Source organism: Cryptotermes secundus, unplaced genomic scaffold (genome assembly GCF_002891405.2).
Source record: "Cryptotermes secundus unplaced genomic scaffold, Csec_1.0 scaffold428, whole genome shotgun sequence".
Taxonomy (NCBI): Eukaryota; Metazoa; Arthropoda; class Insecta; order Blattodea; family Kalotermitidae; genus Cryptotermes; species Cryptotermes secundus.
The window spans coordinates 1,719,350-1,746,928 of record NW_019720711.1 but is presented as its reverse complement, the minus strand read 5'-3'; the positions used below and the strand labels follow the sequence as shown (position 1 = coordinate 1,746,928).

General features: G+C 40.2%; 2 protein-coding genes across 4 annotated transcripts in view; one reads left to right on the top strand and one right to left on the bottom strand.

Annotated features, from left to right (window-relative positions):
- LOC111871754 (dynein regulatory complex protein 8) overlaps nt 1-11,616 on the bottom strand; it is a 21,541-nt gene extending 9,925 nt beyond the window's left edge. Inside the window, exons 1-5 of one of the 3 annotated variants that reach the window (XM_023865062.2) lie at nt 11,540-11,616; nt 8,650-8,760; nt 3,910-4,033; nt 1,251-1,461; nt 448-744 (exon numbers count right to left, since the gene is read on the bottom strand). In XM_023865062.2, the coding sequence (XP_023720830.2) occupies nt 712-744; nt 1,251-1,461; nt 3,910-4,033; nt 8,650-8,760; nt 11,540-11,552 (492 nt within the window). In that variant the 5' untranslated portion in view covers nt 11,553-11,616 and the 3' untranslated portion in view covers nt 448-711. Of the gene's footprint in view, nt 1-447; nt 1,462-3,909; nt 4,034-8,649; nt 8,761-11,539 lie in introns of those variants that run through there. The other 2 variants (XM_033754429.1, XM_033754426.1) reach the window with 2 other exon arrangements.
- Nucleotides 11,617-11,753: 137 nt separating this feature from the next.
- Nucleotides 11,754-27,579, top strand: part of LOC111871843 (heterogeneous nuclear ribonucleoprotein U-like protein 1) — a 59,780-nt gene continuing 43,954 nt past the window's right edge. Inside the window, exons 1-4 of the mRNA XM_023865218.2 lie at nt 11,754-12,013; nt 18,947-19,293; nt 24,424-24,605; nt 24,725-24,789. Coding sequence (XP_023720986.1) covers nt 11,878-12,013; nt 18,947-19,293; nt 24,424-24,605; nt 24,725-24,789 — 730 coding nt within the window. The 5' untranslated portion in view covers nt 11,754-11,877. The remainder of the gene's footprint in view (nt 12,014-18,946; nt 19,294-24,423; nt 24,606-24,724; nt 24,790-27,579) is intronic.

Here is a 27,579-nt window from a genome sequence, read left to right as displayed (position 1 = left end):
GTATCACTATGGGGACCTCCTCTTGTTGTGCCACCACAGGTTTCGTGTCCACTGAGGCCGGCTTTCCTTCTTGTAGACGTGCCTCTATCTGTTGGCAGGCCGTCCTTGCTTGGATAGCTTTCATCTCCGCTTGGATAGCCCTTGTTTCTGCATCAAACATTTCTCGCCAGGCTTTTGAGTCGGCGTCTGCTTTTTCTCGCCAGGCCCTCATCTCTTTCAGCATTTCTTCCTTCTCCGCCTTTCTTTCTTTCCTCTCCGCTTTCATGCTGGCGTCCATCCTAGCCAGCATTTCCATCATCTGCTGCATCTCCATCTTGTCGCAGTAGAATACTCGATACACAATAATTCAATTTTTGGCGTGTTCGTAACACTTCTGACACCAGTGTAACGTGTTTCGAGTTCGAATCTCGTTGGTCACGTGTGTAAGTATATCNATGTAAAACATAGCTATTTCATGCTGCTTTTGGCTAAATTTTGTAGTATAAAATTTTATTTTTTAGTACAAGGGAGTGTCAGTAAGTAAGTCATAAATGGATATAAGATGTAAAACGTGTGATATTCGAATCTGGAAAAGACATTTATTTCTTGACGTGTCCTCCACCAACCTTAGTACACTTGTCCCATTGCTTTACCAGTGCATCAAAACCCACATCATAGAAGTCTTGACTGTTTCTCAGCCACTTCTGCACCTCCATTTCAGCTTGTTCATCATTAGCAAGATGTTTTCCAACCAGTTGCAAACCACTTTCCACCATAAACAGGAAACATTTCATTATGAATATCATTTGCATTGAGTCCTTTTGCTCATAAAAAAAATGCATAACAGAACGCTGCTCTTTGTTAGTACACTCTTTAAGCACAGATACCATTTTGACTACTGAAACCAGCCTCTGAATATGCACATGCACATTTGCTACCTAAACTGTTATGAAGCTAGACTGTGCTGCTACCTAGTGATAGAAATATAAACTGTATTGCATCCATTACAGCTGTTTTATTTCCATCTATGCCCTATTACTGACTCTCACTTGTACATATAGAGTGTGCTGTTTCATGTCCGATGGTCTAGTATGTATAGATACATAATTTTTTTATCATTTTTATATCATAAAGCAAGTGAAAACAATAACCATTATTAAATATCTATATTTAAAGTCAATATAATTTCTTTTTGTAAAGTGCTGCTATGGGTGGTATAAAAATGCTTATGAGGGAACAGTGTGTGATTCAGATTACAGCTCACTTCTTACCATGAGTTGATTGATGTAGTACTCATATGGAATGTTTCCCGTCTCTCCATCAATTGCAGCACCCATCATCTCATCCAATTCTTCATGAGTAAATGGCTCTCCTTCCTCCATCATAATTTTGCTGAGAAACTCTTTGGTCAGATATCCTTTTCCATCTCGGTCAAGTGTTAAAAATGCTTTCAGGAGCTTTTCTGGTGATGCAGGTTGTAGTCTTAAAAAGAAAAAAGCATGTGGTAGAACTATGTCATACGTATGTTTTAAAGGTCCCCCATGATAAGCATAATGTGCTGGATGTTGCAATATGTAAAGTGAAGGGATTGTAAGTTAATATTTTGTTACAGGAGATTGTTGCCTCTGAGTTGTACCATATCTACTGGAGCTAAATGATTTTTTTTTCTTGGCACTACAGCCGCAGTGGACCTAGGCCTACCTCCATGAACTTCTCCGTTCACTTCAGTTTTTCTAGATCTTACACATTCGGTAGGACTCCTTGGGCGTGTGATCAGCTTGTCGCAAGGCCTCTACCTGTATACAAACACAGATAAACGCACACACACAAACTAAACATCCATGCCCTGAGTGGGATTCGAACTCACGATCCTGGTTTCCAGGCGAGCGGAGACAGTACATGTCTTGGACCGCTCGGCTACCATGACTGGCAAATGATTCATTACTTATTGATATGTCCAAGTTCCATCCTATTAATTTAGGCCCTGTGACAGAGTAGGTATTGGTGTTGCAGTCATTCTTTAATAATATTTATGTAATCTGTTGAATAAGTTATCAAGTTCAGTGAACAAATATACTTGTACCAGACTCTGACTTGGGCCATGCCATAGCTTAGGCAGTTACTTTCCAGCTTCCCACTGTGGAGGACAAGATTCAGTCTTAAAGCCATCCACGAATGCAGTATTTTCTTATCTAGGAGTAAAGGTGTCAATTCATTCTAACAAAACAGATAACTTAATCCAATTTTTAGCCCATTTTCTGGTGTGTTAGGTGGTCTATACTGAAAACATTCAATGTACAGTGAAACCTTGATTTTATGATCCTGGATTTTACATTTTTCATGAATTTACGAATCTTTTTTTTTTTTTTTTAGTTTTTAAATTTTAACTTTTAACATTTGAATAGTATTTTATTTGTATTTTATAAGAAGAACTTGACATATATTATTGACTGTAGGCCTGAACAGGATACAGGATCAAAATAAGTGGAAAACGAATGTGATTGCGTGTGATTGTGCAACTGTGTTCGTACACCTGAGGATGACCTCTTGAGGTTGAAACATGTAGTGTGACAATAATAAAAACGTGTTGTGTGGTCAGTGAAATTAACCCTAATATTGATTAAATACACAGCAGGATGCAAGAAACAATTAAAGCTAACCTGCTTTGTTTAATTGACCAATTAGAGGTAGTCTCAGCTCAAGGAGAATAACCGTCCCAACACTAGAGACATACAAATCTTAAAATAAGTTTGTTTTATTTCTGTGCTTTTATTAATGGTACAATCACACTTTGGTTGTAGTGACATCTTAGCTATATTGTCTAATATTTGTGGTACTCATTAAATCTCCATAAAGCACATGCTTTTCTGCCTCTTAGATGCACATGGAATAACCAGTTCATTCATAATTTCATGTGAAATCATGTTCTCACATTCGTTCTTTGCATGGACAGTGACAATTTAAAGGGATTTTCTCTTTCCATATGTGTCAGAAATACTGAGTGACATTGAGTACCCTTTTAAATTCTCAATACCCATAGAAATGCATGGGGAAAGTAGGTTCAGTAACGAACAAATTTCAGGAAGAGATAGAATCTGCAAAGAGAATGAAAGTGTTAAGTATGGAGGTTAAAGTTAATGTGATAAAGGACATTGAAAATGGAAAGAAGAAATGTGATATGTTCCACGATTCTGGTTTATTTACTTCCACAGTACAAACCATGTGAAAAAAAAGAATCAAATTGTTAATGCTTTTGAAAAAATGGATCACAAACAATTAATGGAAGCCAGAATGGAATAATGTTGACAAGTGCTAATAAAAGGGTTTAAACAAAATGAAATGAACATGTACCAGTGAGCAGTCCTCTTCTTATAGCAAAGGATGAATAACTTGCTAAACTTGTAAGCACTGCTGGTTGGATCAAAAGATTTTAGTGCATTGCAACATTTCCTATGGGAAAGCAACTGGTGAAGCAAGGGCTGTGAACAGTGAAACACCAGCGGAATGACTTAATAATATTTGGCCCAAAGTGAATGAAAGCTTCAGTGACAGAGACATTTTTAACACTCATATGTTCTTCATGTCAACTCCAGACAAAACATTGAAATTTAAAGTGGAGAAATCTGTCTGTGCTGGTGAGAAGCTATCTAAAGACTAAATTACTGTTTTTGTGTGTTCTAATTCTGATGAAACAGAAAAGAGAAGGTCATTTGTTATTGGGAAATAAAAAAGTGCTCAGTGTTTCAAGAATATAAGATGCCTGCCTGTTTGGTACAGCACCAATAAAAAATGGTGGATGATATCCAGTCTCTTTGAAAGTAGGCTGCAGTTGCAACTGTTACTTCTAGACATCTCATCTATCCTCAAGATAACCATCATTTTAAATCCTCCAGTACTGTGGGATTGACAAATGCTTGATTACATACAAACCTTCTCTCCTGAATAATATGTGATACTATCAATAAAAATCGGTCCAATCTAACACTTCCAGATGTTTCCTCATCTTCTACTGCAACTAGGATCTCTTGAATTTCAGCCTCACTGGGACAACACCCTAAGACAAATATGATAAACTTGTAGCAGTACTTGAAAAGCCACCAAAATGATAAAGTTTGCTTTCAGGTTGTGAATGGAAGAGATGGTCTGCACATAATGGGAGGGCCCCAGATCTGGTCAAGTGGGATTTGTGGTGGACAAAGTGGCGCTGGGGCAGGTTTTCTCTGAGTATTTTGGTTTCCCCTGCCAATCTTCATTCCACCAAATTCTCCATCTTCATGAATGAATGTATAAGGGGTGGGCCTTCTTGGCCCTTGCACCACAACCACAGTGATCTGTTGTGCCTTGCCAAATTCTCCATCATCATAATCACCCGGGGCAGGCTACAATAGGCCAATCAGTGGCCGCAGTGCCAAGTGGACCCAGTTGGACTCCACCCCCCACTAAGTGAATATAAAAAAAAAAAATGTTAATGGAGGGGCAGTTTTAAATCTGCTGAATAAGTATTTTCACAAAATGACAAGAGATGATTGTCAATTTGAGAACTTGGTGTGGTGATAACTTCTCACTCTAAAAAGGAATAAGCTCGTTAACAAACTTCTAAACAAATGTAAGAATCCCTTGAATCCCTTCATCATATATTATTATGTAAGGAAAACTTGTCTTGCATATGTGCACATTTTTTGTGTGGCAGTCCACTGCAGAAATTTGAACTTCTGTTGCACTTGAACTAGTTATAAATTTATTCCATGAAAATAATTGTTGTATTCAGTGTTGAACATAGTTTCACAACAAAGCGAAGAGTGCTCATTAATTTTTTATGTATATACATATTGGCTGTGAAGCTTAGTATGAATGACATGCCATGGAAGGCATGAAGTATCTTGGTCTTTCTAACTTCGAAATGAACATTATCAGTATATGGCTGTACAGACTTAGTCATTCAATATAGGGTCTTGGAGTTAAAATGGACATGGTGACAGTGAAACATTTCTTTTTTCTTTTGAAAGTAGTCCCTCATTACAACTTAGTACGTGAAATTTATATGGTGATATATTATAAACATCTACATATTCTGTGGGAAATGTATCTTGTTTTGGTATGCTGTGGTAAATATAAAATTATAGAAATCTAGAAAAGAATCACGGTTTAGAATTTGTATGTATGACATGACTCCTTCATGAGCCATATGAAGTAAACATGGCTCCAAAGCACTGTATGCATGCACATTCACCAAACAAGCCAAACAGTTTAAACAAGATGCACATGATATTAATACATTTAAACATAAATTGAGAAAGTTTCTTATAAAAAACTCTTTATTCGGTTGAAGAGTATCTTGATAGGAACAATAAATTTGATCTTGGGGTATGGATCGATGAATGCTAATAAATACAATAGAATACAATACAAATGTCTGCCAGAAAGCTGATGGCAACTGCATTCTGGGAGAGAAAAGGAGTGCTGATGTTGAATGAAGTTCATGCAGAAATGGACCACAGTAACATCAGAAGTGTATAGCGAAACACTAAAATAAATTGCATAGGGCTAATCGGAACAAAATGTATAGAATGCTGGCATTTGGTGTAGTGCTTGTCCATGACAATGCACATCTGCATACAGCTGCTCACACTCAAGCATTGCTTGAGTAAATCAACTCTGAGTTGTTTGACCACCCTCCTGACAGCCCTGATCTCACTCTGAGTGACTACCACCTGTTTACTTACCTAAAGAACTGGTTGGGATCACAGCACTTCAGCAATAATGAGGAGTTGATGGAAGGTGTCAGAACATGGCTGAGCTCATGGACAGCAGATTTCTTTGACACTCACTCACAGAGATGAGCCTATCATGAGAAGCTGCCAATTGTGCAGCCACTCAAGAACTTCCCAGCATTTTATGGAAGTCAGTGGTTCATTATCATGTTCACAAAAGCCCTCCATTTGTCCCTATCCTGAGCCAGATCAATCCATTCCATACCATCGCACCCTGTCTCTCTAAGATCCATTTTAATACCCACCAACCTATGTCTTGGTCTTCCTAGTGGTCTCTTTCTTTCTGGCTTTCCCATTAATATCCTGTATGCCTTTATCTTCTCCCCCATTCATGCTACATGCCCTGCTCATCTTATCTTCTTGACTTCATCTTTCTAATTATACTTGGTGAAGAGTACAAATTACGAAGCTTCTCATTATACAGTTTTCTCCAACCTCCTGTCACTTTATCTCTCTTCAGTCCAAATATTCTCAGCACCCTCAGACTTTGTTCCTCCCTTAATGTCAGAGACCGAGTTTCACACCCATATGGAACCGCAGGTAAAATTATAGTTCTGTATATCCTAATTTTTATGTTCTTAGGCTGTAGACGGTAAGGCAAAAGGTTCAGGACTGAATGGTAGCAAGCATTACCTGAATTCAGTCTCCTCTTAATTTACTCCTGAATCAGGTTTTGATTTGTTATAGTGATTCCCAAACATATGAAATGTGCTACATTTTCAAAACATCTGTTAGCTATTTTCATGTCACCATTTTGCCCTTTATTACAGTGATGAGACAGAAACATATACTTAGTTCTATCTATGTTTACATCTAGACCAGCCTTCTTACTAGTGTCAAAGTTTGTGTGTTTCTCTTGAAGATATCTATGGTATCACCCAGTAGATTCACATCATCAGCATAGACCAACAGCTGGAGTGTCCCATTTAATTTCAGTCCCACCTGGTTTTTCTGGACCTTCCTAATGGCATTTTCTAAAGCAAAGTTGGAAAGCAGTGGCGATAAAGCATCTCCTTGTTTTAGACCATTATGGGTAGGAAAATTGTCAGACAAATGTTTACTTATGCAGACATTGCTACACATTTTAATTAGCCAAACTAGTTTCATGGGTGCCCCAAAATCTGTGAGAATATTGCACAATACTTCCTTCCTAACTGAATCATAGGCTTTCTTAAAGTCTACAAATAGCTGATATACTGTCTCATTGTATTCCCATTTTTTCTCCAGTATCTGGCAAATGTAAAAGATCTGATCAATAATTTTATCTATATATGGACTTATCTTTGAGAGAAGGATATTGGATAAAATACTGTATGAAGCCAATAGCAGTGATATCCCACGATAATTACTACAGTCAGTTTTATCACCCTTCTTCTGAATTGGTACAATAATAGATTCCTTCCACTGATCAGGAAATACTTCCTTATGTAAAAGAGAATTATTTAGCTTATGGATCTCAGACAATAACGTTTCACCTCCTTGAATTAGTTCTGCCAGAATTTGTTCACTACCCGGCAATTTTACTTTTTCAACTTTGCAATAGCAATTCCAACCTCAAAAGGGCTAGGCTCAGGTACTAACAGCTCAGCTGTATGTATTTCTGTCTGTTTAACATCCCTGACTATGTGCATTCAATAACTGTGAGAAGTAGTGCTTCCATCTATCAAAATGTTGTGGGGATCTGCAAGCAGATCACAATTCTCATCCTTAACTAAGTTGCTTATAGGTTGGTAATGCCTCTTAAAGTCATTTATTCCCCTATATAGGTCTCTAATGTTCTTGTTCTTACTGTTAATAACAAGCTCATTAATTCTGTCTTTCAGATATTCCCATTTTCTATTCGTGAAATGCCTGCTGGTTTTGTGTCTTATATTGTTCAGATTATCCCCATTTAATTCACTTGGATCCTGTAACCACTGCAATTTGGCTTGTTTATATATTTTTTGTATATAGTACTTTTTTCTCATTGCTTGTTTTGTTAACAGCTCTCCTGAGGTTATTTTCCGAATGGCCCTTGTAAATTAGAACAGAACTTAGGTATAATCATACAACAGATTAAAGTACACCACGCTGTGGGTACTCTTTATATTTGTTTGATTTCATTCTTCCAGATTGCTGTATCAACGTTCAACTTTCTTAGATTATGAACTTGGGAGCCTGGGCTCTTTCCCCAGGAGTAAAATAGCCTCTCATCCTCACTAATGCCAAAGCAAAGATTGGTGGAGCTACAGTACAATGCCACTCCACGTCTTCATGGCATGTTGCTTAATTAAATAAGTACAGGGACAGCTTCACCTTACCTTACATGCAGCTATTGCTTTCTACCATGCTTTCTCATAAGAAGCTACATGGGGCATAATCCTTGAGAAGCTAATAGTTGGTCACCTGGTCAAGAAGTTCCCAGTCTTAGAAAACATGAAGGCCCATTCCTTGTTCACAAAGACTGCCATTAGTCCCCATCCTAAGAAAGAATTCAGTCCACGTACTCATATCATATTTCTTTCAGATTCATTCTAATACTGACCTCCTACCTATACCTGGGTCTGTTTACTCCATATTTAGCCTCTAAGATAAGGAACCACACATTATTCTTGACTTCAGAAATCCAATATTTGCAGCTCTCTTCTATATGTGAAATTTATCTCAATCTGCAACCTGGGGACTGTGCCGTGGTAATGAGACAAACAAACTTGGAGACAATAATAAATGCTGCACTTATTTAGCCCTTCTGCAAGTCTCACTGAACAGCGTCACTGACCAACCAAGGAAATGATATAAATAATTTCTATAGTCATCAAGAATTTACTCCTACAGATATATATGGTGTATTTCAAGCCTTTACTTTTCATTATACTGGTACATTGCAATTATAAGGCTCTTAAGTAAAAAATATACTCACCAAGAGAACGTATAATTGTACCAACTTCTCGAACGTCAACTGTATTGCTGCTTGCATGATCAAATACCACAAAAGCTTCTATAATTCTTTTGTCCAGGTCACTTAAAGTTCCTGTATAAAATACCAACTTGAGAAAGATACAAGTTCAGTTATGTATAAAATGAAAATTAATCTTTTGTGCATACCATTTCAAATACTACTTTAAAGTCCAATGTTTTCTGGATATATAAGTCCTGCATGATATTTATTACATTTTACTACATTAGAAGGGGAAGGGTGTCTTTAAATTAATGGACATGGTTAATGGACATCTTCAGTATGAAAAATTTGAGGTGTCCATGGCTGTGAAAATGTACATTGTGATTTTGTGAGTTACGATATAGTTCTACAGGTGGTTACTAATATTCTGGAGGAACCTGATACCTATTTGGCACCAGCAGGCTGTGGAGACCAAATCAGGTTGAAATCCTGCACAACGGTTTGGGAATATACTATGCCAGAATAAAACTGTGTGGAATTAGTGAATTCAGCCAGTCTGCATTTAAAAGCAATATGTAGTATTTGTGTGTGGTTCAAACAGTGTGATGAAAAGTATGTAGGAAATCCCGAGCCAACAACAACAACAAGACGAGTGCAAGAAGAGTTGCCATGGTGTTCAGTGACCAGTGAACTAAAACAAAGTCATGTGAAGGCCATAAGTATGGCTATAGACAAACTTCTCCAAAAGAAGATAAACGTTATACTCCATCGTGTTAATTTTCTTTATGTGGTGTGGCCATTTGTTTTGGTAATCTTCATTTTCAGTGATAATATTCCAAATATATAGTTTTTCTCTAATGACTGTATATCATTCATGATTGTGTTTTGTAATACACACTAAAGTTCACGGAAATCTCATATGCACAAAGTGCCTACACCCACTAATGAACTTACTTATATGATATTTGGGGCATGGACTGTTCTTAAAATATGCAATTAAAATATGAATGCACAAAATAAACAAAATAATAAAATTCTGTACATAAATATGCACAATAGATAAAAGGGACAAAAGAAGAAGGAACAGAAATATGAAAATGGAAGACCCTTAGCTTTATATGCCATGCTTGCGCTTGTGTGCGCGTGCACACACACACACACACACACACAGAGGTTGTAATTTCACATACTTACAATGCAACCGTAACGTAACAAGTAAAAAGTAAAGTCAAGGTATCCCTGTAACAGGCCGTGGAAGCCCATAGGGTTGTGAGATGTTGAGTTTCCCACGTTTTCTAAACAATCAGCTCATAGATGGCAGGAAGATTGTCAGCCCTATGCACCGGCTGCCCCTTACCCCCAAGAATATTCCAAGAATATTCCTGGTACTCATTTCTGTTAGAGGCTGAGTCACCCCAGGGCCACAGTGCAGCTGGAAGGATTAGGTCAACTGAAAAAAGTCCAATGACCTCATCGGGACTTGAACCCATGACCTTCCGGCTTGTAGCATAGTGCCTCAACCCACTACACTACCACATGCCCCCAATCATAATGTAAAATACTGAAAATATACAAGATGCAGGAAACCCTTGTCCAATGCATATTTTCCCATACATACAGAAACATACATGAATTATTTGCCAATTGTGGAAAATTTAGATATATATATTCTGCTTCTGCTCATCGTTCTGAAACACTTCTATTCCCCTATCATAATATTTTACACACAATCAAAGCTATAGATTATGGTGCTTTCTATAGCTTAAAGAAATGTAGCTAGGGCCAATCATTTGTGTACATGTACAATATTTACATGTCTAGGTACTGGTGAGAGACTGTATATGGCGACATTCACATATCACCACTTACTCTGTTAGGTAGTAAATTTGTCCAGTACAGATTCAGATAGTGCATTATTCTTGAGAAATTTAATATGATGGACAAGTATTATTGTACAAGTTTCAAGAAACATCTACACAGAACATTAGGTTCACCAGACACTACAGTGCATCATGCCCACACCACAATCTGAAACGCTACCTTAATCACATCTCCCCCACACATGAAAACATCCACCTTGTCTCGTTGAGTCCATATTTTATAAAATTGCTGCAATGGCTCCTTTGTTCTTTCCCTTGAAAAATCCCCATATATTTTTTCAGAAATTTACACCTTACATTGTTTTATTTTTATTTTCAAACGTAATTAATTTGTGTTTTTTTTTTAATTTTAAACTTTAATGTGAATGTGTTATTAAGTCGGAACTGACATAATTTAACTAACATATTTTCTAATTTATTCTAGCATTGTAGTTTTATAGAATTCTATCATCATTTTTATACAATTCTTTATTGTACATAATTGTATATCATAACAACAGGATGCACAAAATGAAAATAATTTTTATAGTTCTCACATATCACGTATCATCCGTCTGGGCTGAAACATGTTGTGAGTGGAATAATAAAAACATATATTTGTGTGACAGTGATGGCTGTCTATCCCTTCTACATTCTCTTCTCATATAAAAGGGAAAAGCAAGTAATTTTTGAATGCACAGCTCCACATGAAACATGGAGTTTTTACTCATAAGCATGTACTCATAATATCCAGTTAATGTAGAAATGAAAACCTTGCAGGTCACAATCCACAACTTCAACCAGCACAGTAGTACTGCTAAACAGTATCCTAGGATAGTAATTTTCATGTTTTTGCCCGTAACAAACGTATCCATAATTTAATCTTGAAAAATGCTTGAACAAATATCCAATAGCAGTTTTTATGTTTTGCCCATAATGTAACAAATTTATCGATACTCGAATTTTGAAGAAATGTTTGAACAAATATCCAGTAGCGTTAATAGCTAGATGATATAAGGCAAATATAACCATCCGCAGTTCATGGAACATACCTTTATCGTCCATTTTTAAACAAACCCGTTGCTGTGGTAACAAAAATTATGTAATAACTAATTCTAGCAGAACGCGCTCATCGTTACCCAATGGAAATACTGATATTTGTTGAGACTGTTTTGTATAGGATTATTTGATTGGCCAATATACAAGCGTCTGCAGTGATGCTCGATCATTCGTCCAATCCTATGTTACGTTATGAAGTAAATTTAATCTACTCCATGCACGCCATCTTCGTCAAAGAAAAAGAGCAGTAGTTAGGGTTTGGAAGTTTTTGGTGTTTTAGTGTCCTACGTTGGTGACAAGTTCATAATTCTGCTTGAAATAATTAGCAAGAATGAGTGCTAGCATGGATCTGTCAAAATTGAAAGTTGTGGAGCTTCGTGCTGAATTATCATCTCGAGGTTTGGATACAAAAGGAAACAAAGCGGTTCTCGTTGACAGGCTGAAGGAAGCTCTGGATCGAGAAGCAGGTTAGTGATGTTGAATATAATTCATCATAGCAGTTCCATATTCGTGTTTTTGTGTAGTTGTGCGACTATAATATATAGCGGGAGAACTGTCGCAAACTGCCCAACTAGAAGCTTACGAACAACAAACTTGTGACAGGATTGCCAACTTGTGCTAATCGTTTCCAAACTGAAGGAACTGTCTGAGGGATGTAGTTTTTTTTTATGACATTGAAATTTATTGCATAGACTGTCGGACACAAACGTATGAATTTCGTTTCCTAGAATGCCCGTGGAGGCTGAATTAACTATTCAGCATTTATTAGCAACTCGCAAAAGTTAGTGAGAGGTTTGATATGTAGAAATTGTGGATGTCGTTACTTCCCACCGCATGTTTTTTTTGTATCTCCGTTTATTTGTACAATCGGTCCATATTAAGGACTATAAGTACATCTTGTGAAATACTTAATGTAAGGCTTAAATACACTGAAGTGCCAAAAGTCATGGGATAGGTACCTAGTATCATGTAGAACCCCCTCTAGCCCGGCGAAGTGCAGCAACTCGACGTGGCATCGATTCCACAAGTGGACGGAAGACCTCTGAAGAGATGTTAAGCCATGCCACCTGGATAGCTGCCCACAGCTCCCTGGTATTTGTAGGTGCAGGATTTTGGGTGCGAATGGACCTCTCCACCACGTCCCATAAATGCTCGATTGGGTTCATGTCAGGCTAATGTCGTGACCACACCATTCGTTGTAACTCTCCAGAATGCTCCTCGAATCAATTCTGGACAACTCCAGCCCGATGACACGGTGCATTGTCCTGCTGGAATATCCCATCGTTTTGGGGGGTACATGAAGTGCATGAAGGGCTGCAAATGGTCACCAAGCAGTGTAATGTAGCGGTCACCAGTCAGTGACGTGTTTAGATGGACGAGTGGACCCAACTCATGCCACGTGAACACACCCCACACCAGTATGGAACCACCACCAACCTGCACGGTGACTTGTTGACAACTGGGGTCCATGGCCTCGTGGGGTCTGCACCACTCCCGAACCCTACCATCCACTCAAAACAACTGGTACCATGACTCATCGGACCACGCCACATGTTGCCAATCCTCCAGGGTCCAATTAGCGACGTCACAAGGCCAGGTGAGGTGCTGTGTCTGGTGTCATGGTGTTAACAGAGGCACTCTAGTCGGTCTTCTGCTCCCATATCCCATGGAAGCTAAAGAACACTGCACTGACCTACTGGATATGCGTCTGGTACCTCCTGCACTGAATGTGTATGTGATATCAGCCAGTGTCACTTGTCTGTTACCACGGACAATTCTAGCTAGACGCCACTGGTCACGATCATTAAGCACCTGTGGTTGGCCACTGCACTGTCCACGGTGGGTGGAAATGCCTTCCACAAGGTATTCCCGGTACACACGTGACACCGTGGATCGAGGAATGTTGAATGACCACACAACTTCGGAAATGGAATGTCCCATCCGCCTGGCACCCACTATCATGCCCTGTTCAGACTCTGATAATTCATGTTGGCTTGCCATGAGCAGACTGGCCGGTGTTCAACCTGACTCACGAGAGAACACCTCACAACTGATACTGCTCTGGGCATTCCAAAGCCGTCAAGGGATGGCGCCACTTAAAAATAAATTTACATACTGCTATCCCATGACTTTTGGCACTTGAGTGTACTAATAAAAGAACATGTCAGGGAGAGTAATGCCCTAGTGAGCATTCTCTAGGAATTTATTTCGAGTGTAACTCCCACTGCATGTGACATTACCAATGTTAAGCCGCATGCTTGTAAACAAATTGGATGAAATTGCGTTCAGGCTTAGGAATCGATTGCCGGGCAAAACCATCAACGTAGAAGCGCCACCCTAATGACCGTCTTCACGACAGATTTTCTGTAGACGTTGATGACATTTGAGCTGTGATTGTGTACTCGCAGCGGGAATAACTGTTGTATATTGGTGCATGAAATAAGACCAAATAATCGCATGTTTAAAAATGGTTTGCAAATTATGATACTCCTGAATTTGTGCACGGAAATAATTGACGATAGTCCGAGACTGACCAACGAGTGATTATTATTACGAATGACTTCGTTACCAGTTGTGAAATACTAATGCATTATAAATAAAAATATGTTGTTGGGTGTAATAATAGTAGAAATACAACACATACTGTTAGTTCCTCGGCACTCTTAACCGTGGTAGAGGGGTCATACCATCCCTCGTGGAGCTGGGGGGTGAAGTCTTATCAGCTTACATCAGCGTGGGTACTACCAGTTTGGAATGTAGCATCTTGGAGTGTGGTCAGGTGTATAGTACGTTGTGTTGCTCATTAGTATCTACTCCTGGTCTCCATGGGCAATGTTTTCTGCTCGGGGAGTATCTCTGAACGTCACCACAGCAAGCGTACAGCTTCGCATGCTCAACAACAGCATTAACCTTTCCGTGCGGCTAAAGTTATGAGCCACTAACTATATACAATCCTGTTGCCAGTTATTTGTGGCTTTGTTGCTCACATGATGGTTTGACATAACTTTATGAAAGAGGTCATTGAAAGAGTGCTTCTGTGTTTGTACATATTTTTCCAAATCCAAGTTTGTTCATAAGTAACCCAAAACATACCCCTAGTTTTGCATTGTTCAAGAGAAAGAGTCCTGTCATGTTTTGTATTCCTCAGCATGTAAGTTCAGAAGTTTATTTTTAAAAAGAAGCAAGAACGTAACCTTTGAATGTTTGAATTATTTTTTATGAATGAGGACATTTTTAGAAATATTGCATAAACGTGCCTGTAAGGTTTCTTATTTGCAATCACATCATTTACCAACCATTTGTCAGGGGGAGAGGATGCTGAGGGTATCTGTATTTTTTTTATTTAATGTCATCATACCATGGGTCAAAAGTACAGTGAGTGATAATGCACAGGGGATGGAAGGGGGAACCCTTCTACAAGAAGGGCTGAACACTGACCAATGTCTCATGAGTTCCATTTAATACTAGAATATAATCACAGTATCACAGTCCACCCAACAAAACATTAACCCATAGCACCTTTAATCAGAATTGTTGCCAGAATTACTATGTGATGCAGGTTTTGTTCTTGGACTGTAGAACACAGCGGTGCATGCGCATAGTGTTCTGGTAGCTAACTGTTCTCCACCCTAGCCCTTTGAGTAGTATATAAAGCCTGTGTGGTAACTACATTAGAGGAAGTTTGGTGAATGATACATGTACATAGTGTGTCCAGTTTCTGTTAGGACTGTGTTCATTAAAAATACAAGACATGAATTATTTTCAAAATTTCACTCTTTTATTCAAAATAGTCTCCTTCTCAATCAGTACATAGCTGGAATCGATTGAAAAGTTTTTGAAAACAGACACTGTACTCCCTTTGTGGAATTGCATTTAAAACTGTGGGACATTCTCTTTGGATGTCCTGGATGGTGTTGTGACGGTCTCATTTCATCGTCAACTTAACTTTTGGGAACAACCAGAAATCTGCTGGAGCCAGATCTGCCAAATATGGAGGATGATCAAGGACTGTGATCCCTTTTCTGACCAAAAAAATCATGCACAATCTTTGATTTGTGGGGTGGGGCCATTGTCGTGGAGGAGCAACCAGGTACCTTGCTCTCGATATTCAGGTCAAATTCGAATAATTTTCGCCCACAAATGATTGAGGACTCTGAGATAATAACCAGAATTTACTGTTTGACCTTCTGGCAGAAATTCCTTTGGAATTGAAGAAAACAGTTAGCAGTGTCTTTACTCAACTCTTTTGCATGCGCACTTTCTTTGTTTTCGGCTTCTTTGGGCTCAGCCACACTGCACTCTGCCACTTTGTGAGAGGCTCATATTGAAAACACCATGTCTCATCACCAGTTAACAATCGATTTTGTAAATTTTGTGTCACTTTGGGCTGACCGTAACATGTCTTTGCCTTGTTTTTCATCGTCTGACGGTGCATGCGGTACAAACCGTGCACAGACCTTCCATTTGCGCAAGTCCTTGGTCAAAATTTGATGCACAGTACTTTTTGGTATTCCCAAAAACTCCTCAAGTGTTGGAGAAACACATCTGTCTGATGCAAGGATTTCACTCATTTTTTTACACATTTTCTTCAATGTGACTTGTTCTTGGCTTTGATGTAAGTGGAGCATCTTCAGTGTCCTCCCTGCCATCACGAAATACAGCATACCATCGAAAAATGTTCGAGTAAGTCAAACAATCACTACCATACACACTTTCATCATTTCATACGCTTCTATGGCTGTTTTGCCTAACTTCAATCAAAATTTGATGTTGGCTCTCTGTACAACCACCATTTTCCGACAAATGTCAGAACAGTACTGTTACAATCAAGGTCAGGACACATGATGCAGCGATGCTTGCGCTTTGAAATTATAGACGGCCACAGCTGAAACTTCAAGAAATTTAACGCCACAACTTGTCAACAGATGGCATTGCAAGGAAAAAATTAAGAGTCCTAACGGATCCTGGACACACCGTGTATGCATGCCAAGGAGACTCAGGTGTATGGCTGTCATAGTGTAAAGTAGTTCATAGATACTGTGGCTCAAAGTGTGTCTACTTGTCCCATTATGTTGGTAAGTAAACACTTGTAGAAATGTAAGAATCTAAACTAGCAAAATGTAATTTTGTTGGGAACACACTAGCTTGTTGCCTAGCACCTCAGGAAGGATCATGTGCAGTTGAAAATGTTCTGGAAACTTTGTCTGATCTTGGGGGGTGAGGCATCTTCTTATCTGTTAACATGTAAGAGGGAGTCAGTTAATGTTTCTTGTTAAGGGTTTTTTTTAATTCGCTTAGTGGGGAATGGAGTCCAACTGGGTCTACTTGGCACAGCAGCCACTGATTGGTCTGTTGTAGCCTGCCCTGGGTTATGATGATGATGGAGAATTTGGTGGAATGAAGATTGGCAAGGGAAACTGAAGTACTCAGAGAAAACCCATCCCAGTGCCACTTTGTCCACCACAAATCCCACTTGACCAGACCCAGGATTGAACCCGGGCCACCGCGGTGGGAAACCAGCGACTAACCGCTTGAGCTATGGTGCGGCCTTTGTTTAGGGGTTACACTGCAGTAGTATAGTGGCGTAGAACATGGTTTACCAATTTACAGGCAACAATCTGTGCAGACTCTAAGCAGATCAAGGTAACATCGTCCATCCAGATTTTGCGGTCATCCCACCTATGTGGATAAAGTAAAGTAGAAAGTAAAGCTATCCCTGTACCAGGCCGTGAAGCCCCATAGGGTTGTGAGATGTTAAGGGTCCCACATTATCTAGACAATCGGCTCAAAGATGGAAAATTATGTAATTAATTCCTGGTACTCATTTCTGTTAGAGGCTGAGTAAACCCCAGTGCCTAGTGCGGCTGGAAGGATTGGGTCAACTGAAAAAAATTCAATGACCTCATTGGGACTTGACCTTGCGACCTTCCGGCTCGTAGCATAGCACCTCAACCATTACGCTACTGCGTGCGCTGCACCTATGTGGATGCCAGACATTACTATGGAGGATCTTCACTTCAGACATTTCACTTGAATTATTTAAGTTTTCAGTTTCCTTAATGTTTGTATATTTTGATGAAAGTTTATAGTGTGGTCTCTGGTGATGAGAAGTGTCAAAGAGCCATACTTTCCTTGTTCTGAAGAGTGGGTATTTTTCGTATTCTTGTACTTTTGAACTTGTATCATGCCATTCCACTGATTGCTTTTTGGACCAGAATTCAAAATTTTATATTGAGGTTTCATCCTCAGTGATACGTGACAAGAAAGTCTCAGTGTTCTCTGTTACAATAACATAAGAGATTGATAAACATATGATTCTTATGGATTTATTGCCTCTAGGGAGCACAAATGCAGCCTGTAGATAATTTAGAAAACGCAGAACATATATTCATTAAATTGTTGCACAACACAATTGTCAGGACGTTCCTTTACGATAATATCTGGCCCCACACGAATGTGTGCACCCTGAAGTGATTTGAAAATGTGAATTGTTTGTAATACTTTTCCCTGTGTTCTGGATCTCATTTAGTCTCATCAGTTTGCTACCTCGATAAAAGGACTTCTGGAACATAATTGCAAATATGACAAAGATGACAAGTGAAGCATGTTTTGTAACCGTGTCTGAACATTAAAGTGAGAGAGTTTTCCAGAGCAGAATGCTCATCACTTCAAGAAGTATGGGGACAACCTTGTGGAATAACTAACTGCAATAGTATTGTGGCTATATATTTTAATTCTCGCATGTTTTCCTTGAAAATTAAGTGAAATAGCAAATAGACATCTCTGACTACTAGCAGTTTTTTCATTGATCCAATAAATGTGGTGGTGTTTTGAGCTGTAAAGTGTAATTAGATCTAAAAGTTTGTGATGATGGTACATTATTACAAGTATTATGTTTCTGGACATAATCCATCTCTATCTAAAAACACCGTTTCACAGACCTGATTCTATCTCTGGCTTTGGGTGAAACCTACTCAGTTGGGCCAATTGACACAGCTAGCTCCTATCTCTGGACACCTGTACCAGCACCAAGATGGGGTATACAAGGAAAACACAGGACATACCATCTGCAAGAGCTAAGGAGGCATTAAATTATTAACAACTCTGCATGTTTGATTTAATGTGTGCTTTGCTTGTATACCCCATCTTGATGCTGGTACAAGTGTCCAGAGATAGGGACTAGCTCTGTCAGTTGGGCCCAACTGAGTAGGTTTTAGCTGAAGATGGAGACAGAATCCAGTCTCTGAAATAGTGTTTTTAGATAAAGACAGGACAATAGATTATGTCCAGAAACCTAATATTTGTAAAATGAAAGTTAGGTGTTGCTATTAGTGGGTCTAAATGATAGTACCTAGTAAACTGTGTGTTGCTTATGTAGTAATTAAGTAATTTGCTTGCAGTTCAAGGAGAAGAGGAGGAGGAGGAAGGAGGAGGTAGGGAAGTAGAGGCTGCAGAAGATGAATTGCTATGGGGCGATGAGGGTGAAGAAGAAGAAGAAGAAGAATTACCCCCAAAGATATCACAGAATGAATCAGAATTAGAGGCAGATTCACAGATGGACACAAGCTATGAAGAAGAAGCCAAGCCAGTGCCTGTCATTAAAACAGAACCTGAACTGGAAGCTGAAAAACAAAAGACTCAAAAAGTGGAAGAGCCCACGCAGGCCCCTGTATCTGACAGTTCACCTAAGGATGTAAAACCAGAAATAAAGCAAGAATCTGTTACTAAAGAGGAGAATAAAGATCAGGTAATATTACCATCATCATGTGTTGGTAGTGTATATACTAGAACTGTTTTATGAGACTGCAATGTCATCAGAGATTCCTTTGGGTTAAGTTTTAATAATGGCAGAATTACTGTTCAAAGTATAAGCCTGTATGCTGATTTCCCCCCCCCCAGCAATCCTTTTAATTTATAGTTGTTGCTCAGGAGTATGGACAGAAAGAACTGTAGGAGTTTTCAGATTGTGAATGTTCAAATAAAAAGAGTGTGAGCATGGGTGCATGTGTATGAGAGCAAGCTGGATGAAAGTTTTCATTTGCATGATCTAGCCTTGTGAATGCCATTTGAAATTTTTAGATTAGGTTTCTTCCCTTCCTGGCTGTGAAATCCCTTTTCCAGTATTGGCAGTTCCAAAAGACCTAGTACAGGGTAGCTAGATTTTGTCTAAAATGACTTTCGGATTCAGGAGTTTTCACTTGGTTTGTATGAAAGCATGTTTTCATAATGGTTACTAGAACACAATACTGAATGTAGTATCTGCCTTTGTTAACTTAGTATTCTAGAATTACTGTAATAATTAAGAGGATTTTGCATAAGGAAAACTGGGGCACAGTATTGTGTGTGAAGGGTTTTAATTTTATTTATGTGTCTTGTTAGTTTTAATTTGTCTTAATGTTCTCTGCATTTTTCTTTCATATTAAGTTTTCATATCTTGTTTGTGTACCTGCACAAAATCTGCCCTATTTTATCTCTCTGTATGCAAGTGGCTTATGGTGTAGTTTAGGGTTTGGTGGAAGTCTGTGAAGTGAAAAGCATTCCACAGTTTGAAGAACACTCCAGTAACTCGCAGTATTTTCTTTTAAATGTGGAAGCATGGAATTTTTTTCTTTGAGACATCGTGATAGCTAAATCTTTGTAAGAGTCCTTTCACTTTACTGCAATGTCTGTGTTTTCTATTTGGATAATGTTAGGACATTTCATAATGTATCGTTCAATATGTTCATGTACTATGGGTAACATTTTAAACAAAATAATTTGTTGCTCTTCAGCACTGTGTTTTCTCAGATACACTACTATTTTTGGTACATTTGAAGCCCTGTAGAGCACCTGTGAAAGTTTGTTCTATCCATCCATCCATTCATCTGTATGCATGAAAATTATTTTCAGTATTGTGGAGTTCTGCTAAAATATATTTGCACATTTCAGTTTCGATTAATATTGGACGAATGTAATGCACACTTTATGAAAACCTACATAAATTTCTCTGCATCTACAAAACATAATGTGACATGTCAACACATTGCCAGGCAACGGCTCGATAGACACTGGGCGATATGTGTGTGCAACAATAGGACAAATGTTTATAGCTCGTTGCTAGGCAGCAGTTAGTGCACCAATGGACTGGCAAGATAGCCGGCAGTGGCTGTCAGCAGTCACGCAGCCGTAACTCATGACAACTGGAAATGGTGGAAGAAGTTATATCGCATTTGATCAGAGATTGAATTGGGTATTTATACCACGAAAATGTAACAAATAAGGGAAATGCTGGCTGTGCACGCAACCTATGCATAGGTGGAACCACTGTTGACTTGCCTCCAGGCTCAAATGGTAGAGTACATAAAAGCCAGGCAAGACAAGTTAGACACCGACTGAGAAAAAAGTAGGGCAAACATAAAAAGCTTTTAATGAAAGATGGAGAGATGGGAGGCTGAAAGAAAAGCCTACCAAGAGATGATGAATGCTGAGTGGGAAGCCGACTGAAAAAAAAGAAAAGCTGACTTCAAGAGGATGGCCAGGTGGAAAGCTGACAGAGAACAATGGAAGGCTGAACAGCAACCTGACCAAGAAGAAGTGGCAGCAAAGCTGGAAGCCGTTCATGACGAGGCAGATGCCAGCTGGATGAGATTGGAACCCAAAACGGAACATCAAGAGATGATGGATGCTGGGATAGCAGACGTGAAGAATGGTCAAAAAGGGAGAATGGCCTGCCAAGAAATAACAGAAGCCAATCCAGAGAAGATGAGGCCAGATCCAGGAGATAGGAGGCTGTAGCGGAGCGGCAGGAGAATCCTAACGAAGAAGTCGCAGTTCACTCCCTGAGGGCATGCCAAAACAAGAGGACTGCCTGCCAAGAATGGGATGGAGACCAGATCCAGAGACGATGGAGCCAATTGATCACATCGTAGCCATCTTGGAACAGATGGTAGCCATGACAAGCTATTTGAGAAAAGAGGGAAGCCACAGATTTTAAGGCATATCCAGAGGAAATGGAGTCTGAGTTGGAACATCAGGAGGTCCCTAAGGAAGATGCCATAGTGAAACTGGTCAAAAGATGGAAGATAGAGCATGGGCTGGCACCCAGCTGCAGGGTGACACGGAGAGCCGAAGGAACTCACTCGATGAGATTGTGGATCCTTAAGGTAGTTGACTGCTGCCTGCGGGAAGGTGTCCCATTGTGCAGCAGTGGTACCATGAAAGGAATTGGCCACAGCCGACAGCCGGCAGGAGCATGACCCAAAATACAGAAGTGACATAGAACAGGCAACGTGATTCTAAGAGGTAAGATCGGGACAGTGTGGTACAAGAAACCCGGAAGGGATGGAAGTTTAGGAAGAGACGTTGGAAGGGCCCAGAATGCAACAATGGAATAGGGGACCAAGGCCTGAGACAGCAGCTGTGAGGCAGCAAGCGAATAAAGAATCAAGGCACAAGATGGCAGCTGTGTCTTAAGGTCGAGATGATGTCAGTGGAGTTAGACAGCAAGGCTTTCAGACTGTAGTTCATGAAGTGAGCAACCGGGATGTCCAGCGGGTTACAGAAGATAAGGAATTTGACCTTGTGGAGGGGTTGGCCCCATCCAAGAAGGAAGATAAACTTATAACAGCATTAACATAAGAAGAGCCGGGTATGTGGGAGCGCCTGGACTAACTGGAATCTTATTAGGGAACTGCTAGGGACAACCTGGCCTTAGGGAGGGAGCAGTTATAGTTGTAAGAGAGCAGCCACTGCAGAGAGAGAACAATTGATAGACACACAGCGATATGCACATGCAACAATAGGACGGATGTTTATAGCTCGTTGCTAGGCAACAGTCGGCACTCCAATGGACTGGTTTTCTATGGGGTCCGCGCCGCAACCATTGCTATGCAGTGGTTCAGTAAACATGTTTCAACAATAGAGGCTGTTTTCTGCGTGGTCCATGCCAAAGGTTTATAAGGGACAGTGAAGGTCATTTGCAGTCATTCAAAGCTGAGAAGCCATGAGACAAGGACATGAAACCATCACAGAAAAGTGTCCAGGAGAGTTCAGCAGTTGAGAGTACAAGGACGAGAATGGAGGATGTCCTTAGTGAATTGTAAAGTTGGAGTACAGATTAGGAAAGTTTGTGAACATGGTAATGAAGCTTCAGGTTCCATGAAATTCAAGGAAGTTCTTGAGTAGCTGCACAAATGGTGGCTTCTCAAGAAGAGCTCAGGTCTCTGAGTGATTCAAATAATTTATTTTAACCTTGTAATATAGTGTACGACTTACAAGCGTATATTAATCTTTTATATGTATATAATATTTATTTAACATTTTAAGCATTAATTACTGTAAATAACTTTTGATACCACTTTGTGCTGCCATTTGTGGCTGTAGCCTACAGAGCATAATGCAGAGGGTATCTAATTATCAGATGTTATTCATTATTGTTTCTTTGTATGCAAATATATTTAACAAAACAATTTTCTTTCATTAAAAGCCTTCAGTTCGTTGAGGCAGTATGCTATAAGCTGGAAGGTCATGGGATTGGACCCCGGTGAGGTCATTCGATTTTTCAGTTGACTTAATCCTTCCAGTTGCACTGTGGCCCAGGGGACCACTGAGCCTCTAATGGAAATGAGTACCAGGAATTTCCTGGGGGGTAAAAGGGCGGCTGGCATGTAAGGCTGACAACAGTGCCACCATCTGTTAGCTGATTGTCTAGAAAATGTGGGAGCCTCGACCCCTCACACCCCTATGGGCCTTCACTGCCTGTTACAGGGACACCTTTTACCTTTTTACCATTACACATCACTGCATTTGGCACAACTGTGTTGTTTCCCTGCTTCATGACCTGGCATTTGTTTTTTCCATGCCATGGTACTTATGATTTGTGCACATATCAGCTGCCAGTTGTAGTGAAAAACACTGTGGTCCAGAGATTTGTTAGCTTTCCTTGGCATTTTCTTGTGCCTGTTGAACTGTAACAGTTATGTCATACATTGAAAGCTGTAATTATTACAGTGTTTGCAAGACTGATATCTATCACCAGAATTTACTCTCCAAGAAACTTGTGTCCATTCCGGAAGTTTTTTATAACTAACTTCTTGGAGCTGAGTTCTTACTGAGAAGCTGCCAGTTGCTCACATAGTCGGAAATTTCTGAACGTTTTATGGAACCTGGAGTTTCATTTCCTTGTTTATATGAGCTGTCCACTGGTCCCTATCCTGAGCCTCATCAGTTCAGTCCATACCGCCCCATCTTATCTTTTCTTAACATCCGTTTTAATATATCCTCCTGCCTATGCCTAGGTCTTCCTAGCAGTGTCTTTCCTTCTGGCTTTTGTATCAAAATCTTGCACGTACATGAGCGCATGCACACACACACACACACACACACACACACACATTAGTGTTACACAAATTCTTAGGCCGCGCCATAGCTCAAGCAGGGTTAGTCGCTGGCTTCCCACCATGGTGGCCCGGGTTCGATCCCGGGTCAGGTCAAGTGGGATTTGTGGTGGACAAAGTGGTGCTGGGGCAGGTTGTCTCTGAGTACTTTGGTTTCCCCTGCCAATCTTCTTTCCACTAAATTCTCCATCATCATAATCACCCGGGACAGGCTACAATAGGCCAATCAGTGGCCGCCGTGCCGAATGGACCCAGTTGGACTCCATCCCCCACTAAGCAAATTAAAAAATTAAAAAAAATACACAAAATTCTTGTTGGACACCATGTGTAATAAATATAGCCTTTCTCTGTGGCTAAGTGTTGCTTAAAATATGTGTTTACAGAGGAACAGCAATCAACCATAGTAACCCTGTCTGTCAGACACTAAGAGCAGTGCCTCCTCTTCTTGCACAAATGTCACAAACAACTGGCCTTTATATATAAAATATTTCATTTTTTTCCAGATGGATGTTAAGGTGGTTTCAACAGAAATTAAAACAGAAAAGGAGCCTGAAGTAATTGAAGTGAAAGATGAGCCTGAGGAGAAAATCGTTGTTGATACAAAAGATGAAAATCGTGATCGCAGGGATAGAGAGGAACGTCGTGGTGAGAAACGTCGACGATCTCCTAGTCCTCCTCGCAGAAGGTATTGAATAAGTCATGTAAAGTACACAAGTATATAAATATTTTTTTTTTCCGTGACATTTGTGTTAACATCCATTTTCTGTTGGTGACCTAAATATTGTTTCACTTTTTCCTCCCCAGGAGTCCTCCAAGAAAACCAGATGATGAACCAGATTATGATGATACAGGTGTTATCCTAAGCTGGTGTAAGTTTGTGCACTTAAGTGTGTATATATATTATAAAACAGTTGAAAGGAACCAGGTCTTACAAAGGCATTCTTTGTAATGAGATCAACAGTTACAATATGGCTACCATAATATTGTTGCATGGGGTCCCATGGTAAACGTGCTTTTGCAGTAATATTACACACACAAAGTTTAATGATTTTAATGCAGTTTGGACATAACATTACTGCCCCCCACTGATCAGTTATGTTTCTTGTGTATTGTCCAGTTTATCTATTAACCACCAGATGGCTGTATTTGACAGTGTAGCAGCAGTATATTGATGGTCAGGCGAATGCTGTTTTTTGAGCTGTTGTGTTGCTGTGTTAGTTGTTTACAGTGTGGTTACTGGATGTTGTAACGTGTTTCTTCTTTTTGTCATTGTGGAAAAATTGCAGAACTGCTCGAGAATTATCAGAGACATTTAAATGAAAGTAGTGATAGTGAGAGTGATGTAAATACAGATTCAAATGAAATGAGAAAAGTACAGGGGAGCAGTGTCTGTTTATGTATCTTATTATTTTTCAGACTCTTTGCAAATGTGCATGAGCAGTGGTTCAAAATTACTGTATTTCTGCTATTTGAGATTCAGGATTATGCAGTGAAATCATTGAAAGGGGGCACATCTGCTTACACCCTACAGCCACAAAAGAGAGCCAGGACAGCAGGGGCTGACCCTGCTACAGACTGGACAGATGTGGATTTCGTCCCTGATATTGGTGTACGTGGTGTGTTCAAAAAGTATCGAACCTTTGGTCGGCAGAAATACATTTATTGATTTGGAGGTACAAAACCCTAATCCCCTTCAAAGTAGTCTCCTTGGTAATGCACACACTTCTCCCAGCACTTCTGCCATTGTTGGAAACACTTCTGGAATGCGTCTTTTGGAATGGTGATCAGCCGCCCCATTGCATTCCACATGATGTCTTCTCATGACTCAAATCGGGTTCGTTTCAGCGGCATTTTCAGCTTGGGAAATAGCCAAAAGTCACACAAAGCCATGTCGGGATAGTAGGGAGCCTGACGAACCACAGGGATGTTGTGTATGGCGACGAAAGTCTGAATCAGTTGTGCAGAATGGGCGGGTCCATGATAATGATGGAGCTGCCAAGTTTTTGCTGCCCACAGATCTGGTCGTTTGTGCCGCACAGCATCACGAAGGCAACGAAGGACCTCCTGGTAGTGATGGTTCCCTTGTGATGGTTTGGCCTTGTGGTGCATACTCATGATGCACAACCCCCACGGGAATCGAAGAAAACGGCCAACATGACCTTGACATTGCTGCGGACCTGCCGTGTTTTTTTGGCCTCGGGGATGTCTGATTTTTCCACTGTGACGACTGCATCTTGGTTTCCGGTTCGTACCCATAAACCCTTGATTCATCACCTGTGATCACGGTGTTCAGAAAATTGGGGTTACTGTTTGCATTGTCCAGCATGTCCTGTGCGATTTCCAGACGGTGTTGCTTCTGCTCCATTGTTAGCAGTTTCGGTACGAATTTCGCGGACACTCTCCTTATGCCCAAATTCTCAGTCAAAATTGAATGTACCGATCCAATGCTTACCCGTATCTTGTTCACAAGTTCTCGGACTGTGATACAACGGTCCTCCATGACCAAAGTCCGCACTTGCTCAATGACATTCTCATTTTGCCTTGTTGAGGGTCTGCCTGAATGTGGTTTGCTGTCCACTGATGTGCAGCCATCTTTGAAGCCGTTCTACCACTCGTTTATCCATGAGTTGCTCATGGCATCGTCCCCAAAAGCCTGTTGAATCTTGCGAATGGTTTCCACTTGGGTATTGCCAAGCTTTTGGAAAAATTTGATGCAATATCGCTGCTCATGTTGTTCCGTCATTTTACTCCTTACTGGAATCCGACGAGCGCTCACTACACGTCCTCACTCATAGGCCGACTGCCAGCGACTGATGCTTTTTGCGGGCGGGAAAAAATTCATGACTGTGCATGAATGTCCCCTCCACATCTGCACCGAAGGGAGCCTCCTGCGCTTCTTTGGTTTATGCGGGAAAAAAGAAGGTTTGATACTTTTTGAACACACCACGTATGTTCAGGTCCTCCTGGAACTAATTGGGATGAAACTTGTGAACCAGTGGATTTCTGTTTGCATGTTATTGATTCTGAAGTAATTGCAAAAATGCAAGGACAAACTAATTTATTCATTCATTCATCTGTAATCTGTCAAGACAATAGGTCCACAGTCTCCTCCAAAACAGTTCCTCCACTTGATGCGATCTAGAGCTTTCTCCTTCAAATGAAAATATCCTCTTCTGTCCCCAAGGTCATCCAGCATCTTCTTACGTCTTCTTCCTTGTCTTCTGGTCACTTCTATCTGCCCCTCTATCTTTCCTTCAATAACTTCTTTTAGAAGGCAGTTACCGCGTAAAATATGACCAATCCAATTAGCCTTCTGCTTTCTTACAAGTTGTGCCCCAAAAGTCATGAAATATATTTCTTTCCCGCGCACCTACTGGTCGGAGCGTGCTGGAACCAGTTGGGTTGGGGGGGGAGGCCTTTAGCTTCACAGCGCGCCCAATGTCAGTCTGCTTGAGCATCGGAGGCGTCAGTATCGTTGATTTAGTGCACCTGTGTTTTGTTACCGCGTCACAGCGCGCGATTGCGGGCACTTTCGAACAACGTTGGGCAGTCAAGTTCTGCACAAAGCTCAACAAAAAAAGCTGCCAAAACTCACAAACTGCTTAAGCAAGCCTACGGGGAGTCTGCTCTATCATATGTGCAAGTTACAAGGTGGGTGA